Raw genomic sequence first — 17,637 nt, forward strand, 5'->3', positions numbered from 1 at the left:
ATTTGGCTTCAACTATTTATACATATATTTGCAAAAATAAACGTAGAGACTTATATGTAGAAATTATAATGTGACTGGAAATTGAAGCATGTTTTTAAAACATATATAACTTTAATGCTACAGACAGTTGTATAACATTATTCTTATTTACACAGCGGTTTTGGAGCAACATATGCTAGTGCAGCAGAGAGAGAGAGGGAGGGAGGGAGAGAGACGTACATAATATGTAAGACGTACATAAAACAATCATCGATTGCAGTTAACAATGTGTATACATACATATATATAGGAAGGCAATTTCGACAGTAATGTAATCGTACGCAAAGTGAAAATTATGTTTCAATGCTAGTACTTATTTTTTCTATTTGGTAATTTCTCGTTATACGTTGTACATATGACAGAATTTTTTCCACATGAAACAACCCTTAGTAGAGTTTCTAACGATAAATCTTACAAACTAATCTCGTTCGAATCGATAGCGTACTGACGCACGAAAACAATGATGCACTCAGCACGTGCTGATGAAAGAAAAAGCTGACAAAAGTAATAATCCATCACTGGCAGAATTCGCAAATGTGACAACTGTATTCATAACGTATCTGTAGTTCGAGGTATGTAAAGAATTACTTGTGTATGTCGTGTGTATATGTGTGTGTTTCAATGGGATACTGATCATCACTGAGTATCGATAGTAGTAGGTAGGCGCGGTTCAACTCGAATGCGTTATTCCGGGTCTGGTGTTCCTTTCGCGGCGTTCTGCTCCTCCTGCTCCTTCTCTTTGGCCTTCGCGTCAGGAACCCACAAGCCACTGGCGACGCACCGCTTCATGTGATACGTCGCCTCGTCTTCCGGCATCGCTGCTATCGTCTGTTGCAACAGGGGGATATCCTGAGTCTCGAAGCACTGTTTTAAAGCCTGAAACAAATGCGAAGAAATTTGAGAAGGGAGATCCCCTAAATATCGACTCCTGAGAGACAAAGTTTCACCTACCTCCGGAAGAGTCTCGAACACCTCGACCGGATCAAGTCCACCAGGACCCAAGCGAGCCTTCTTCTCCTCCTCCTCGGCCTCTCTAACCGCGTCGGCTACCTTCTCCGCCGCTCTCTTGCGTATTCTGTCCTTGAACGCCCTAAGTTCCTCATCGAACGAGTTCTTATACTCCACTTCAGCGATCTGGATGCGACTGAAGAAGGAGCCGACGCACGCCCGCGGATCAACCTCCAGCTGCTTGGATAACTCCAGTATGTATTGCATGCATATGCACTGATGGGCAACGTGCTGCATCAAGTCATGTTTCTGCAAGTACACGATAAATCGTCTTACAAACAGAACGGAATCGATTGTTAGCGTTAATGTTTCATCCATCGAGAGCACTCACTTCTTCCATCTCCAAGTTGATGCACCAAATGACTAAGTAGTTCGCTGTATTCTCGCAAGCCAGGTAAGGATGATCCTGCAAGAATTTCTTGCTGTCGTCGTATTTCCTAAGCATGCCGAATTCCTTCAGCTTCTTCTCGTTCTCCTTGACGAACTGCTTCATCCGCTTCTCCTTCTCCTCGTCGGACAATCCAGCATCCTCGTCCTTCCTAGCTGGCTTTGTATTTATTACGGTTTTCGTGAAACCGTCTTGACCAATGGTATCCACATTCCACGGGACCAGTCTCTCCTTCTTTTTCATTTCGTCCTCCTTGTTCTGGATCTTCCTCTCTTCGTCTTCGAGATCCTGCAGGACTTTTTTCAATGTAGTCAAATCGGCTGAATCGTTCTTCTCATTCTCTAGCTTCGCCAGTTTCTCTTTCATGTCCTTTAATTTCTTCAGTGTTCTGAAATAATGAGTAACGACACATATAAACACTTAATATTCATTAGACATTCTCTTAATGTAAGAGTCTCTTCGTACTCTGCTTTCTTTCTCTCGTGCTCTTCCTGTTCCTTCTTACGCTCTTCCATTCTCTCCAGTCGTGCCTGATGACGCCACCTAAATAAGGACGGCGTATCAATGTTTGGATGCGTGTCGTCTTCATCGTCTGAGATCTAACAACAAGAATAGCGAAACATGTTAAGAATATGAGGGAATATATTTAGAGCTTGTAATCGCACGTACAGTAACATCGCTTCCATAATATTTAATGAAATTAAATTGAGTTTAAATTACAAAGAACTGAGACTAATCAAGAAATCTGATTAACAAGTAGCCTAACAGCGCAATCTGCCAGATACAAAAAAATGTGCAACAGTCTTGAGGTGCTCAAGGTATACACGTGAATTTGATATCATTGTTGTTGGCGTCTCATTAGTAACGTAACGCAATAATCTTCGTCGTACGGAAAAATCGTACGCGGCTCGCGAGATTTAATCCCGCGTCTAGAATATTCCAGGGAGGCACTGTGGACCCGGAGGAGCGGAATGATATTTTTACCTCGATGCTCTTCCATTTGCTGTAATCCACCATTGTAGCCTCCTCCGTATAAACCGCTCGTTGCCCGCCAAAGAATCGTTCTTACGGCCCTTCGATCGGAACAGACTTTTTACTGCGAATATCGCGTACGGGAACCGCGGATTCGCTTCTGCGAAAGCGCCAATCCTTCAATCACACTCGGCGAAATTTGATTGTCAACTGCGCCGAACTGCACTACCGACTAACCGCGAGAAAAGACGGCAGGTGCTGCGCCGGGAGCGACTAGCGCCACCTACGTTTACTTGAACTTGAAAAAAAGATCGTGCAGCGGCGAAGGCGGGCCAGATCAAAGTGGAGTCGTGTCAATATTGTCATAACACAGCATGAATAAAGTGATGTTGATACTATAAGTAATAATCACTTTTAAATACATTTTACATGCGTGTGTGCGTGTGCATTTGATCAAAAAGCTTAATAAACCTGTTTTCGCTAATTTGAATTAATCGCGACTCGAACAGCGATTAAATCGTGCTGCAATGAATTATAGGTTATGTGTAATGCCGCAACCATAAACAACAATACGTTTATTTAAATATCTCATAATTAAATTAATTCATACCGTGAGCAATATGATAGGAATGAGAATGAATGCGTTTAACGACACCGGTCTCGGCGAACCCGAGCAGGATGCGAACACGGCACTTATAGAACTCGATAAAGGTACGTCTGCACTGTTAATTCTTAATTTCTTAGCGTGTAAAAACATTGTTTATTTCATGAAATAAAATTCGAATATAATATAATAATATGGGAGGAAAACAATAATATTAATGAATAATTTAATATAATTAACATACGCAGATAATTTTGATTGCAGAAACGTTTATTTTAATTACCTGTACGTGTGAATACGATTTTTGCAGGCTTACGTTCTGCCAGAACCGGAGAGCAGTGCGAAGCTATAGTACGTTTTCCCCGGTTGTTCGAAAAATATCCCTTTCCGATATTGATAAACTCGTCTCTGCTGAAATTGGCCGAGGTGTTTCGCACGGGGAGTAATTTTCTACGAGTTTGGGTTCTAAGGGTGTGTCAGCAGAGCGAGAAACATCTGGACAAGATCCTGAATGTGGACGAATTTGTGAGGCGCATTTACAGCGTCATACATTCAAATGATCCAGTCGCAAGAGCCCTTACTTTGCGCACGTTAGGCAGCGTAGCTGGCATCATCCCTGAACGGCAACAAGTAACGTATTGAATTATGTAGCAAAGTTAGTTTTTCAGCTTTCTAGAACTGATGAAATTGTTAATTTTTTCTGGTAAGGTGCATCACAGTATAAGAAGATCCCTGGACTCGCATGATTCGGTCGAGGTAGAAGCTGCGATATACGCTGCGCAAATGTTTGCTGCGCAGTCCAAGTTATTTGCCGTGTCCATGTGTAGCAAGATCTCCGACATGATCAGAGGCCAAGCTACGCCCGCCTCGATGAAATTGCAGCTCATACCTATCCTGCAGTACATGCATCACGACACTTTCACAGCATCGATGGTACGTAATGTTCTTCGTGCGTTAGTTTCACGCATTTCATATGCAAATCAAAGGAATGTATATTTATTATTTGCTACATGATTATTCCCGAAGGTAAATGAATTGTGTATGGAGCTCCTCGCGAGTTACCCGGCAGCTGACTTCGTCAGAGTCACTCTCAGTGCATTAAGTACGCTAGCTTCTGCGACGTTGATAGATGTTCCGCAACAGGTTGCATTATTACTGCGCTATCTGCAAGACGACCCTAGATTGTCGGTTAAACGCCACGCTTTGCATTTTTTGCACAGTTTGGCGAGAAAGGGAGCGCACCTCTGGCCACAAGGTGCGCTTAACAATTTAATTGGTACGTATAAATGCTGTAATATTATTTACACTATTATATTTGGTCGTCCGGAAAGTTCGTGCCGATTTTGAAGGAAAATTCAAAGGCAACATTTTTTTATGTCGATAAATATGTATTGACTTATGTATGCACCGTTTTGTTTCACAACCTTTGTCCATCTTTCACGCAACTGGAAGATTCCATTCTCCCAGAACTTCTTAGGTTTCTCGGCGAAAAACTCCTCAAGGTGGTTTTTTATGTCGATCAAAGAGTTGAAGTTCTTGCCGCTAAGAGAATTTTGCACAGACCTAAATAAGTGAAAGTCTGAAGGTGCAATGTCTGGTGAATACCGTGGGTGAGGTAGCACATCCCAGCCAAACTGCAACAAGTTTTGTTGGGTAGTCAAAGAAACATGAGGTCTGGCATTGTCCTGATGGAACACGACGCCCTTCCTATTAGCTAATTCTGGACGTTTTTCCTGAATCGCTGTCTTTAATTCGTCCAGTTGCGAGCAGTACTTATCTGCATTTATCGTTTGGTTGTGTGGTAGGAGCTCATAATATAGGATTCCTTTCCAATCCCACCAGACACAGAGCATGACTTTTTTTGGATGAAGGCCGGCTTTCGGAGTGGTTAATGCTGATTCATTTCGCTTACCCCAGGATCTTTTTCGTTCTACATTGTTGTAAATGATCCATTTTTCGTCACCCGTCGCTAATTGCTTCAAAAATGGTACGTTTTCGTTGCGCTTGTACAGCGAGTCGCAGATGGAAATGCGATCCATTAAATTTTTTTCGGCCAAATTATGCGGAACCCATACATCATAGCGACTTACGTAACCAAGCTTCACTACATGATCGTGGACAGTGGTTTTCGATATTTTCAGTATCTCTGCTAATTCGCGTGTCGTGTAGCGCGGGTTATTCTCGATCAGTGTCTTGATTTGGTCATCATCAGTAGTAGAGGGTCTGCCCGAGCGTTCTTGGTCTTTAAGGTTAAAATCACCAGCTCTAAACTTAGCGAACCACTTACGTACGGTTCTTTCAGCTAAAGCGCCTTCTCCGTAAACAGAACATATCGAATTTGTTGCTTGTGAGGCATTTTTGCCTTTCCGGTAATAGAAAAGCATCAAGTGTCTAAAATGTTCTTTGTTTTCTTCCATCTTCAAAAGAGTACAAAACTGACACGAATCAATTTATCTGAAACAACTTTTTTCCTAAAGATGCGTTGAAATGTCACCTTTAAGCATATGTATATAAATCGTATGTTTTCAATAACATTGATATATTCAGACATGTTCCAACGCCATCTATTAAAAATCGGCACGAACTTTCCGGACGACCCAATATATTCAATATTTATGAGCACTGTGTAATTTATGTTTAATAATTCAGAAAGCACCACGACACTTCTGCAGGATGGTACAGGAAACACGGATCTCCTCATTCGTACTTTGGCTGTCATCGAGGTCAGCTAAATTTATAATTTATTCTTATAGTTCTGAAGATATTCAAGGTGACAAGTCGTTGTTTGACTCAGTATATTAAAAGGTATAATATATTGTAAAAATCCTTCTCAATGCAGGTGCTTAGCCAGAGTGCCGTGACATGCGACGCGAACATGGAGGAAAATAGTCCCTTGCTACAGTTATGCTTGAACGCCTGTTACTCACCCGATCCATTTGTCGCGGTAAAGGCGATAACTATACTCGCCAGAGTGGCTTGCTACTGGTACGTACGGCACAATCTTTCATACAGTATGGATATTTAATTCGATATTTAATTTAATATCATTTTGTTAACAGTTACGAGGAAGGTTTGCCTGCCTACGGCATACAAGACGTAATCTCTTGTCTGGAATCTTTGATCGTGCTTCTGGCTCTGGACGACAAACACTTGTACCAATTGAAGGCTTGCTTGCGCTCGACGGTGAAGCTTTGTCAGTCGCAGCCTAGTCACTGCGCCGTGTTCGTCGATGCCATCGGTTCCACGCTCATCAACGCCAGCGCGGAAAATGGCCAGAACGAGAATCAAACGGTCGCCTTGTGCGAGGCTTTAGGTGCTATCGGTAGCTTGGGGGAAAATACGCTGCTCTCTCTTCTGCCGGACATTCTGTTAAAGCTGAAACAAACTTCACATGTACATACTAAGGTAAATTGTTTTTTTTTTTTTTTCATATAGAATTGCTTTTTTAAATTAGAATAATTCCTAGAAGCTTGCAGCAACATTGCTACAAAATTCCGTGCTATAGGGGAATTATCTTTTTCACTAAATAATTCCAGAAAATTGTGCTTTCCAATTTAAAAGGTGATGCTCTGTACGTTACTTTTCCAAATGGTGGCTGGAGGATACGAGTGGAATTCAGAATGTTTAGAGGCCGTGGACAATGTCGTCAGGAAGGTAGACGGCTGGGCGAAATATCGCATTGCGCGTAGCGCCGCGAGATACGGTCACCATACGATCGCGACTGAAATATTTAAAAGCCTGAAAGAAACTGTAGCATCCGAGCAACTTCACTTCTGGTTGTCCGGGTTGGAATTAGTTACGAAAGCGGAATGCTATCTTACGTAAGTATCACTCACGCGCGCGTATTATTAGTTAATATATTTCTATCTTATCTCTTAAATATAATATCGTATTATGCATATATTATTATTAATTAATTATTAATTAATATATTTCTGCTTCATCTCTTAAATATAATATCGTATTATACGTATGAAGGCACAAAAAAGAAGGCGAAGACAATTCAAGCAAAACGGAGATCGTGGAGAAACTGAACGGCTCGATAGCGCGTTACGCGAGCGCCTGTGCGTCCCTCAAAGCAGCAAGCACTCCGTTGCGCAGTTTGCAGTTCCCAAGTGAATACTCGAAATTACGCTGCGAGTTCTTGCAATCCATAGCGCAGCTAATGCACTCGTGCATGTAAGCAATACAGCGTACATGTAATTTAGGAAGAAAAAAACATTGCGGAGATCAAGAAGGCTTCTTTTTTAGATCCCTGTGCACCGCACCACCACCCGCCATAGCCGTCACGGTTGTCATCGCAACGAAGGACGATCTGCAGAGATACGGGCGTGTCACGCAGCAGGTACAGTCGCACAAGTTATTGTAATCTGCAAAACTATTTATATTTATAAATACAGTTACAACATTACAATACAACAATTCGTACAATTTCGTATTTTCCCGATTGCCTTCCAGTTGAGAAAGTCCGCGCAAGATTTGAAAAATTGCGCCGACAATTATCAGAAGTTGTATCAGTCTGCTTTCGATGCCGACCCGGGATCCTTGGCGAACATCCGGGCGTATCCTTTTTTTTGTGCTGGAGTCATTCCTGCTTGATGGACATGCATCGAGTCTGCGATTACACTTGATTTATCTTTAACCGATATCCCGTGCAGATTGCAAGAGATGTGTCGGCTGATGGCGAACAGCGTGGAACGCGTTTGCGGTGGACCTGGCGTATCGGTGTGCCAGCAGCAGAATGATACCGTGAACTTCCATTTCGGCGACGCCGTCGAGATGCGGCAGTTGGCGCGTTGTTGTACCGAGCTGCGCCACTTGGCGCCGTCCTGGGTGAGCGCGGATGGCAAACCCGGGGCTATCAGTCACTTGAGAGCCAGCTGTTTAATATCGCAAGTGATGTTGCTCGCCGGTGGGACCATGAGGCTGCCGATCCCACGGTATTTCTTCCAGACTCTACAGACCACCAGCATCAAGCTGTCCGTCTCGCCTCAGCCGCGTGTCCTCGGCGAACCTGTGTCCGTGCCGCAGGGTAGCCAATTAGCACTCAAGGTCGAGGGAGTGTTGCGGCACGGTCGGCGAGCGTCGCTCTTCCGTTCGGTCGCTGCCGTCTGCATTTCCATATCGACGGCGCCACCTTCAAAGATAAATTCGGATCAGAAGGTAATATCATATTTAATTTCTAGTCTGCATTTTATCAAAAAAATTAAAAACGAAAAAGGAACTTTTAGGATTAACTAATTATTAGAAATTATTTATAATAATCTATATTATTATAAATTATTATTATAAATTACTAAATGATAAAAATAGATAAAACTGTGTCAAGTATATTATTAATGTTCACACATAAGTCAGCATCATAAGAATTTCCATGAGTGGTATTGAATAGTACGTTGATGTTCGCTCACAGGATTCCAACATGAACGAATTGCAACAAACGGTAACACCTCATCGCGAATTCTTCGCCTGTGAGTTTTTACTATCCCTGGGTACACCTAGACCCGCGATAGCACCCTGCCCAGCTGGAACAAATTCCGCTGGTAATGCGGGCAGCGGTGGTCAGTATCAGATCACGGCAAGTGCGAGTATACTCGATAAGGATGGCAATGTGTGGAAGTGCGGCCCGCGCTCCACCCTTCCTGTTAGGGTGCATGAAGAGCCTACGAAGAGAAAGTTACCTTAAACATCTGTGTCAATATCTGGCAATTATTTATATTATATTTGATAAATGTTAATAAAAGTTAATAAAGTTTTTACATTAATTATCATATGCCATACGTTTCATGACTCTGATTGACTTTTACGTTAAAATAAATATATTTTATTAGGCTGCTAGCATTTGATTATGTTGATACAATTTATTATAATTTTTTGCTTAGATAATAAGTGTACTTTACGGAATCCAAAATTTTCTTAATTGTAATTCTTGAAGTAGTAAAAATCTATATCATGAAATTTGTTTTAATATAATTGTTTCACAATAATTCGTATAAAAATTAAACTTTTATATAAAAAGTACTATTAATACATAATCTATATTATTAATTTTTCAGCGATTAGGCAAAAATATATTTCTCTATGTAACTATTTTAATAATCTATCCATAATATTATATATACAATCATTATCATCATTAATGTTTGTATTAATGTTTACGAACAAATGAATTTTCATCAAAACTGGTTTTAGCCGTTTTAATTAATCGTAATAAATTGATCTCTCGATTCATTATAAAATGACTTATATTTTCGCGAGTGAGCCACGAGATTCATCGGAGTGAAGTTAGCCGTCAAGTAGCGAGAGTCGACGCTTCAAGTGGACGCGCGGGCAACAGCCTATAAAAGGGAGATCGCGAAGGTGGCGGATGCACAGTTGCGCACCGTCTATCCGTCGGTACGGTACGCGCGGCAACGGTATTTCGTGTTCGGTACCACTCGGCGCCAAAGAAGCAACAGTTATGCCCTCGAAGATCGTTGCACCGTTGGCTGTCGATCCGCTGCACCATTGAATTTCGTCGCGCGGCGTGCGTGCGGTAAGTCACACAAAGTTCGACGTTTCTCGGATTGTTAGCACTTTTTGCGCATCTACTTTGCACCGCCGTGAACCGTTTCTATGAGATTCGAAGTTAATTCGATTCTATTGAAGGGATTATGTGAAATCAAAAACGTTTGCTTTTAATTTTCCATCGTGTTTGGAAAAATTTCGGCCAACATTGCTTTGTCAAGTCTGTGACAACGTATTGTAGTCCGAAATTATGTGAATATTGTATAAATGATGAGTAATGTAATCCGTACCAGGTTTTTAATATAAAGTATATAATGCAAACACTATTTTTTAAAATCGCATGGAAAATACTGAAAGAAAAGTTTTCATCTGTGTGATATAAAGTATTAAAAAATACAATTACAATACAAAATAATTGCTTCAATAATGTGTCGATAAAGATCATCATTTCGATGTAATTATATATATAATATTTCACTAATTTTAGTGTTTTGCTTAAGCATCTAAAGTCTGTCATTTATATTGATTCAAATTACGATATTTCTTCAAATTACAGTTCCAATTTTAAATAAATTCATAACAAGTTATTAACTACCTGTTCGGTAAATGAGTAATATCATATTAATCTTAATTCAAGCAAAAATTATTTGTGATACTTTATTTAATTTTTGTGATTATTTGTCATCACTAAACATTCATAAAGTTTAATCATAAAAATAATTCGGGAGAAATACGGCAAGAATTTTATGCATTTGAAATTTATCGATAAAAATTCAGTTTTAATATAATAATAAAGTGAAATGCGTGCTTTTAGGATTATTATTCTTTTTTGTAATTAAAAATTGATATATGGAAAAAGTTTTTCATACCTACCAAATATAATCGAAAACGGAATATTACACCATAACTTTTATTAATCAGAATACTCGTTATCAATTTCAGTAGATCTTTTTTTTTTATCTAGACAGTTAGACTAAAACTATACTAAATCTAGAAAGCTTATCTAATTTTTCTTTCCACAAAACTCGGATGTGCATAATTGCAGTTAAAGTAGAATGTAATTGTTATTTCAATTTTAAAGCAACTCTTATTGATAATTTTCATCTTCTTCATTATTATTTATAATAACAAAGTAAAACCACGATCCAGAATAGCGGAAGAAGGGTTGCTCGAATTGCCGAACTTCGGCTTCATATTAATTAGCCGGTATCCTCGGGAGCTCTGAAAACCGCCGTGCCGGACGCGGCTGTTCGAGCAAGAAGGAATCACAGAGGAATCATGTAGGAGATCAAGCTTTAGTCAGTATAGAATACCCCGAATTTCGAGATTCCACACAATTACATCTGTGTTAATTAGTATTAGCCGAAATGTGAGAACTTGATCCACGATCTCGCGAGCATCGAAGATTGTCCATCATGTCCAAGTAAAAACTTTTTCAGGAGCCCTAGTCGTCGTATTGCAAATGTTTTTAAATAATTGCGCATACTGCGTAATTGAAGATGTTAATTTGTTATATCAAAAGTGAGTGTTAGATACGCGCACAACGAATGGATCTGAATTTTCCTAGCAGGCAGGCTAATTTCACGAATTGTTGATTATGAATAATATATGAATGTACTGCGGTGAATAAAAGATTAGAGATTATCAGATGAGTTTATCTTCGCTGAATTAATTAAACATTACGTGTATCATGTATATCTTCTGTTGCAACTGGATAAAATATCTGATTAAAATATCCTGAAGTTGCTCGAGTTTGACTTACAATTTAAAATTTACTTCATTAATTGGAAATTTACTTTAAGTTCATTATTCTATCGGAAATTCTCCGCTGCAAATTCTGTTATCGCCGTGCTCTCCAAAGTAATCGTCTTTTAAGAAAAGCAAATTTTCAACCTGCCCAACGTTACATAAAACGACCGCTATCCGGGTATTTTTACACGATTTAACGGGCTTTAAAAAAGCGAAAGATAAATGAAACGGAAGCGCTTTGTGCATTAGATTTTTACACGGCGAACTTAACGAAGCTTTTTGGGGTAACTTTGAAGATAGATAAAACAATTTATGTATTTTTACATCTTTTAGTGAGAAAATATCGGGAACATATGCAAGGGGACAGGTGAGTGAGTCCCCAAAACTCTATTCTGTTCTATTGGAGATTATCAGATTTCATAATAAACTTCAACAATTTTGCAACAAGTGCGCAACATATCATTGAATGATAAATTATTACATTCACACTACATTCATTTCATAACAGGATGATCATTACATTGAATAATTAATGCATGACATATGTATTACATTCGTTTGATTTAAAGCAAGAATATCTGACCACTCCGATATAGAATGTGTTCCCACGTAAATTCTCGCAAAGTACATGGGACTAAAATATAATTGGGGAGCAGTCTCGGAAAATATGCTGCGGCGTATCTCGAATGCTGCGTTAGGGTTAAGCAGATCCCCCAAATTGCAAGAAAAGCTAATTTCTTGGCGGAATTGCTGCCGGCGAAGCCGTCGTATCCCCGGGAGGATCCCGCCACGCACATCGCGAGGCTTAATGCACAATGACTATGCCATGCCGGGGTAGCGAGCGTTGCGGTTGAATCTATATGTAGGGGGTGGGATATATACGATGTATACGCGGTGATTCGAACTACGCCTCGCAGATAGACCGGGTGGGAGACCGTCGAGTAGTTGTGCTAAATGGTTCGCGAACTAATGTTCAAAATTCGGGCATTTGCCGCGAGATCCGTGAGCGGGTTGGGAAGGAAGCGCGGCGTGCACACGTCTTCCTCGACGGAAAGAGTAGAGAAGCGGATGAGGGAGGAGTTGTATCAAACCCACGACGACGTCGACAGAATGTTAGAGGTGGTATTTTCGTCTAGAATACCTGAGACACAACCTGCTCCGTGCGCGCGCTCGTGCGATCATGAATTATTTCAATTATCGCCAAAATCAAAGAATGCGATGTTATGCCTTGAACGACAAATGAAATACGATCGTTATATAAACAAGATTGTTCAAGATTGATAGATGTTTTGTTATTGATATCTAAAATTTCTGGGAGATTTTCAGTATCGATATGAGTGATCAAAATCGAGAGATTATGCAGTATCATCGCCCGGCTGAATTTCTCGCGGACCTTTGCTTGACGCGGATAGATGTATCTGGAAATGGAAATAAGATACCACCCATTTTTCTATGCATAGAAAGCGTCGTTTCCTTTGTGTGTACGCGAAACAGATATCGTATTTTCCAGCATACGGTCGAAACAAGATTTTCTGGATTGCTTGCACGCGTGGGACACCCTTCTCTCCTCTCCTGTACTGATCGGTTAATATATTTGCAGAGATGCACGGAAATAATTTACATTATTTCCTAACTAATAGATGAGAATGATCAAATATATTGATAAATTTAGAAGAATAAACACAAATATAAAGAAAAAATTAATAAGAGAAAACGTTTATTCACAGAATCTGAGTTGCAGATGCTGAGTTGTGATTTGCCATCTCTATTTTTTAAAAGATTATAATGCAAAATATTAAATTGTCTAAGAAATGAGCGAAATTGAGAGAAAGTATCTCATGCGTTCTTAACTAAAACAATAGATTTGAATGAAGATATACAATAGCATGTTATTTGTCTGATCGTTGAAAGAGGTATGTCTAGGTCACAGCATTTTGTTGACAACTCGATTCATACATACTATATCGATAGATCGATATATCGGCAAAATCTGCACGACAGAACGAATTGCTTATGTTGTCGATGGAACTTGAGTGTTTACCTACGTAGCGATACTTCATATGAACCATTTGTTTAACTTCGGAAACAGGAAGAAAGCACCTCTTCCGCGATGGTGAACGGAAAACTGGGAAATACCTCGGGAGGAATGACATAAGACTTGGAGAGCTGCACGCGAGCAGGGGACACGTCGCAAAACTCCTGAATAAATAAAGCTTTGTTCTCGGATATAATCGCTTCGGATGTATGTATATAATCGGATATGTCCGCCTTCCAACGCGTGTGCAGCCAATACGATATTCTTGCATAAAGTGTAACGAGAAAGGTGGCAAAATTCCAGAAAAATACGTTTGCGTATTTTCGCACATTAGTGAAGTGGAGTCCTTTAATTTGACGAGCTTTTATCGATACAGAACTACGTATTTTCGAGATACAAGTCTAGCTGATATCCAGATTGTACAATAAATAAGAACTATGGGACATTTGCTTTGATACGGGTACACTTGTACAGCAGTAGCTATGAAACACTTTTGTCTGCGAAACAAGGGTGTTTTAGATAGGCATTGTCAGGATTGAAGAGATTTACGCGGAAACGCAAACATTTGTATATTAAATTATACAATAACGTTATTATTACAGAAACAACGTTATTATTATTATATTAGCTATCACATTGTGCATGATATCATAATAGATACGTAATACAACATTAGACCGCAATTTGAATACTCATTTCGATACTCATAAATCGATACATATAAATCGTGATTCTGTTATTGAGAATAGCGAATTTGCGAATAGCAAATTTCAATATTTGAAAAAGTAATTGAGATGATAACATGATCAACATGCTTGTCAAGACGCAACACTGCGAAAAGAAAATTGCATTGCGAAGCATTGTCAAAGAATCTGCACTTGAATTTAGGAAGAGCTGAAATTATATGACTTTTACAATTTGATTTTCAAATAATGCAAACTGAACACGCGAAAATTATAACGCATATTTGACATATTATGCTCCAAAGCACTCAACTCTTTTATTTTTAACTACATACATAGATTACCATGCTAGATATCATATTTGGGTGTTATAAATGCGATTTTAACAATACATAACGCAATATCCGCTAATTAAGCGCGTATTATGTGCGGAAATCTATTAATAATATGAGATTTAATTAATAGGATGCGTTTACATTTGGCAAAAGTGATTGTGCAATATTCGAAATTTGGCAAGTGCATCTATAGGCATTATTAACGATATTCAACTTGCTAACTCTTTAGCCGCTACAGTCTAAACAAACATTTGAATAAGCACGTTTCCAAATTCGTGTTTTTCCAAGCTTCAATCGTTCGTTGTTTTTTTACAGTCGAGGATTTTCGCTTCAATTTTCGTCAGATAAATTGTTGAAATACACGCGTTTAAATATAAACGCGGATAGACACGCGTTATTACATTTTATCGGAAATATGCCTACAAATTTTCCCCGAGGTGGAGATCAAAAATATGATAACAATGCATCCAGGGGTTTGTCACATTCCTGTGCACGCATGTGAAAGGGATAAAATTTTATATGCATGCAATCACGATTTTAAAATTAAGCTATCGTACTTTTCGATTCTCTTTGTCAGATTCTGGCATGCGTATATATTTATACGCCTGAATGCTTAATGAGGAAGTGCTTTCATGGATGAATAAAATATGTAGCTTATGAATAAATTAACATTTTAATATAAAACAGAAGATATCACATTTTGATTTAATCTTTCAATTTTTAAAGAATTCCCACTTCTGAACATCGTTATCTGCTTTGCACAATATCGCATTTAGTGCACGATGATACGCTTTTTCAGTTTTCTAGTTTTAATATACATAAATTTATATAAAATATATACATCGTTCTTCTTTATGTGCCATATCCGGTCTCCCGGACGTTGGCAATCTCTCACGTATACATGTGTTGCTCACTTAGATTGTTCACATGTATACGGGATCTACAGTTTAACGCCGGTTCCGAACGGCTATATGAGAGATTTCCTGGGCAAGATACTCTCGGTAGTTTGCCTTTGCCTTCCGAGAGGAGAACGAGCGTATACAAATTTTCGGATCTACCGGGAATCGAACCTGGGACCTTGATCGGCTTTGTAGACTAGTGCTCTGTCTACTATGCCACGCTCGCTCTCATACACATTGTTAAAAATAAAAATTGTATTTAATAATATTCTTTTTAATTTACATCATCCTTACTACTTATATGCTATTTCGATTTTTGTGATAAACATAGTTTATATTTGTCAGAAGGGTTTCAAATAAGGTAGTGCCAATCATCGGCGGCATCCCGATCCCATGGCACAATCAAAACGTCAAGTGCCAATTACCGGTGATCCCCGTAGCAGTCAACATGTTAAAGGCACGGTAAAAGTTTCCACCTTATGCGCTTAATTCCGTTTTTCTCTCAAGTTTCATGGGTGCACGGCCAAGCAAAATTAAACGCGCGTTTGTGCAAACGTTTTCCCCTTGGCAAGGCACTTTTCACCGGCGATCCATTGACCTCTCCGAACTGAATCACTGTATGTGTATGAACGTGTGTGCGAGGGTGTGCGTCTGTATTCCGCGAGCGGTATCGTACGCGAAAATGCGCGCAGAGAGGAAGTGACGAAAGTGAAGGACAGGGGTAAATGGACAGGTTTGGGGTAGAGTGGCTTCCGTTTCCGGTTAAAGGCATTTGTTCCGTTGACGCGGTAACGCGGGCGCTTTGTAATAAACATGCCGCGGCGGGCGGACTGACTGATGATACCGTTCACCAGTAGATCTATGTTATTGGTTACCCTCCCCGATGCCGATGAACCATTGAACCATTGAACCGGGCGAGGAGGCATCCGTCGTGCCTGGAACAAACGGCAGTAATTACCGCGGCCGCGTTTCTTCGTACCGTAACTCTTCTTCTCGGCTGATCTTCGTTTCATGCGCGCCTGTATCCGGAAACGCAAATTCCTCTTTTTGCAATCTTACAATCTCAATTTGTGTATGTGTGTTATTATTTTAGATCATTAACTAAGTACTCTGGATCGCGTCTGGATGAATCGAACTAAATACATACTTATGGCAGCACAACATGTATTTGTTATATATTATATTAATTTTATAGCAGGATAAGCAATCTTTAAAAAACAAGCAACAAAATTTTCCAAACCATCGCTACTATTTGCATCGCTAAATTTGTAGATAGCTATTTCTATAGACGCGAATTACTTAGTTAATGACTTAATAAATTATAGAAAATCCATTACAGCAAATGATATCACTACGATAAAGGCGCTTTCATCTGGATGGGCAATATGGTTTTGTTTTAAGGGATTAGATTTTAAGATTTTCTTTTAATTTTGTTTCATACATTTCTTGTTTTGTAACTCCCTTTTATAGAGTTACGTTGTATTATTCTCTTACGCGTGCCAAAAATCGTTTATATTGCTGTCGCATTGGAGAAGCTCCACGCGAAAAGTCACGGGTAATTCCTCGTGTTATATACACATGTACGATGTGTATGTGCCGTCACGAAATATAAATTGCGTGTCACTGCTCATGCAGAATGTGCTATTGGTTGATAGACTCGCATTTTACGCAAATGAAAATGTTCGCCGCGTGAGCTGCATAGTTCGTAACATTCCACCGATTGAGATGTTAGTAGGACGTGCAAATAACGCTTTGATCTTCGTTTATATATCGCAAAGTGTTGAAACGCATATTGGATGGCCTCTCATTCACACCGTGCGTTTAATGTTAAATGTGGCCATTTGACACTAATCCCTTTATCAATATCAATTACATAACCGATGCCCAATAGATATTAAATAGATATTAAAGTAAAATTGAATTGTTTTGATTAACACTAAATGCGCACGAACATGCGGAATCAGCCCGGAATAAATGTGTTAATTTTTATATTACCGAAATGTGATCACTCGCAATATAACTTCGTAAAATAATTGATATCTTCAATTAATATCTCTCGTAATGGCGCGTATCGCAATCGTGGCACGAAAGATACCGCAAAATATAAATATATATAAAAATCCCTCGCAAGCTTAAATTCAGGATGTAAAAGAATCTCGAGATGTCGAAAGGAATTTGCGAAAAAGCGTTGGCCAAGTCCATTTCCTGGCCAAGTCCAGGCATTGCCTCGTATAAATCTCTCCACGTGTCAACTATTTATCTTTGAAATACGTTAGCGAGGGTGACACAGTAACCGCATGATTCGTGTGCTTTTTCATACTAGATCCATGAGTGGTGTGTCATCACATTTCTGATATTTCTGATATTTCTTCGTCACAAGTTTAATGTGTGACCTATAATTCTCTCATCGCGGCATTT

At 39.4% G+C, this 17,637-nt stretch overlaps 3 protein-coding genes across 4 annotated transcripts in view; 2 read left to right on the forward strand and 1 right to left on the reverse strand.

Moving 5' to 3' along the window:
• Window positions 1-91: 91 nt before the first annotated feature.
• On the reverse strand, window positions 92-2,655 carry LOC105282506 (hsp90 co-chaperone Cdc37). The gene is made up of 5 exons (XM_011344495.3): window positions 2,420-2,655; window positions 1,901-2,034; window positions 1,379-1,823; window positions 991-1,296; window positions 92-915 (listed from the first exon to the last, which is right to left on the reverse strand). Exons 1-5 carry the CDS (start codon window positions 2,450-2,452, stop codon window positions 724-726), a joined length of 1,110 nt encoding a protein of 369 aa, XP_011342797.1. The 5' UTR covers window positions 2,453-2,655; the 3' UTR covers window positions 92-723.
• A 372-nt stretch (window positions 2,656-3,027) lies between these two features.
• Window positions 3,028-8,786, forward strand: LOC105282507 (integrator complex subunit 7). The gene is made up of 13 exons (XM_026969406.1): window positions 3,028-3,118; window positions 3,322-3,641; window positions 3,720-3,944; window positions 4,038-4,287; window positions 5,661-5,734; window positions 5,851-5,996; window positions 6,071-6,416; window positions 6,573-6,832; window positions 6,990-7,190; window positions 7,263-7,356; window positions 7,470-7,573; window positions 7,670-8,174; window positions 8,425-8,786. The coding sequence occupies exons 1-13, from the start codon at window positions 3,028-3,030 to the stop codon at window positions 8,695-8,697; spliced, it is 2,889 nt and encodes a 962-aa protein (XP_026825207.1). The 3' UTR covers window positions 8,698-8,786.
• Window positions 8,787-9,354: 568 nt separating this feature from the next.
• LOC105282508 (lachesin) overlaps window positions 9,355-17,637 on the forward strand; it is a 34,266-nt gene continuing 25,983 nt past the window's right edge. Inside the window, exon 1 of one of the 2 annotated variants that reach the window (XM_011344498.3) lies at window positions 9,355-9,546. The gene's annotated coding sequence lies outside the window, so the exon portion shown is untranslated. The remainder of the gene's footprint in view (window positions 9,547-17,637) is intronic. The other variant, XM_011344497.3, reaches the window with a different exon arrangement.

Source organism: Ooceraea biroi, chromosome 4, assembly GCF_003672135.1.
Source record: "Ooceraea biroi isolate clonal line C1 chromosome 4, Obir_v5.4, whole genome shotgun sequence".
Lineage (NCBI taxonomy): Eukaryota > Metazoa > Arthropoda > Insecta > Hymenoptera > Formicidae > Ooceraea > Ooceraea biroi.

Coding starts and splice junctions, on each gene's coding strand:
- LOC105282507 (XM_026969406.1), top strand. CDS start 3,028: ATGATAGGAATGAGAATGAATGCGTTTAACGACACCGGTCTCGGCGAA. Junction 6,833..6,989: donor AAAGCGGAATGCTATCTTAC/GTAAGTATCACT, acceptor ATACGTATGAAG/GCACAAAAAAGAAGGCGAAG. Junction 7,357..7,469: donor ACGGGCGTGTCACGCAGCAG/GTACAGTCGCAC, acceptor ATTGCCTTCCAG/TTGAGAAAGTCCGCGCAAGA.
- LOC105282506 (XM_011344495.3), bottom strand. CDS start 2,452: ATGGTGGATTACAGCAAATGGAAGAGCATCGAG. Junction 2,035..2,419: donor GCAAATGGAAGAGCATCGAG/GTAAAAATATCA, acceptor TCTTGTTGTTAG/ATCTCAGACGATGAAGACGA. Junction 1,297..1,378: donor TCAACTTGGAGATGGAAGAA/GTGAGTGCTCTC, acceptor GTGTACTTGCAG/AAACATGACTTGATGCAGCA.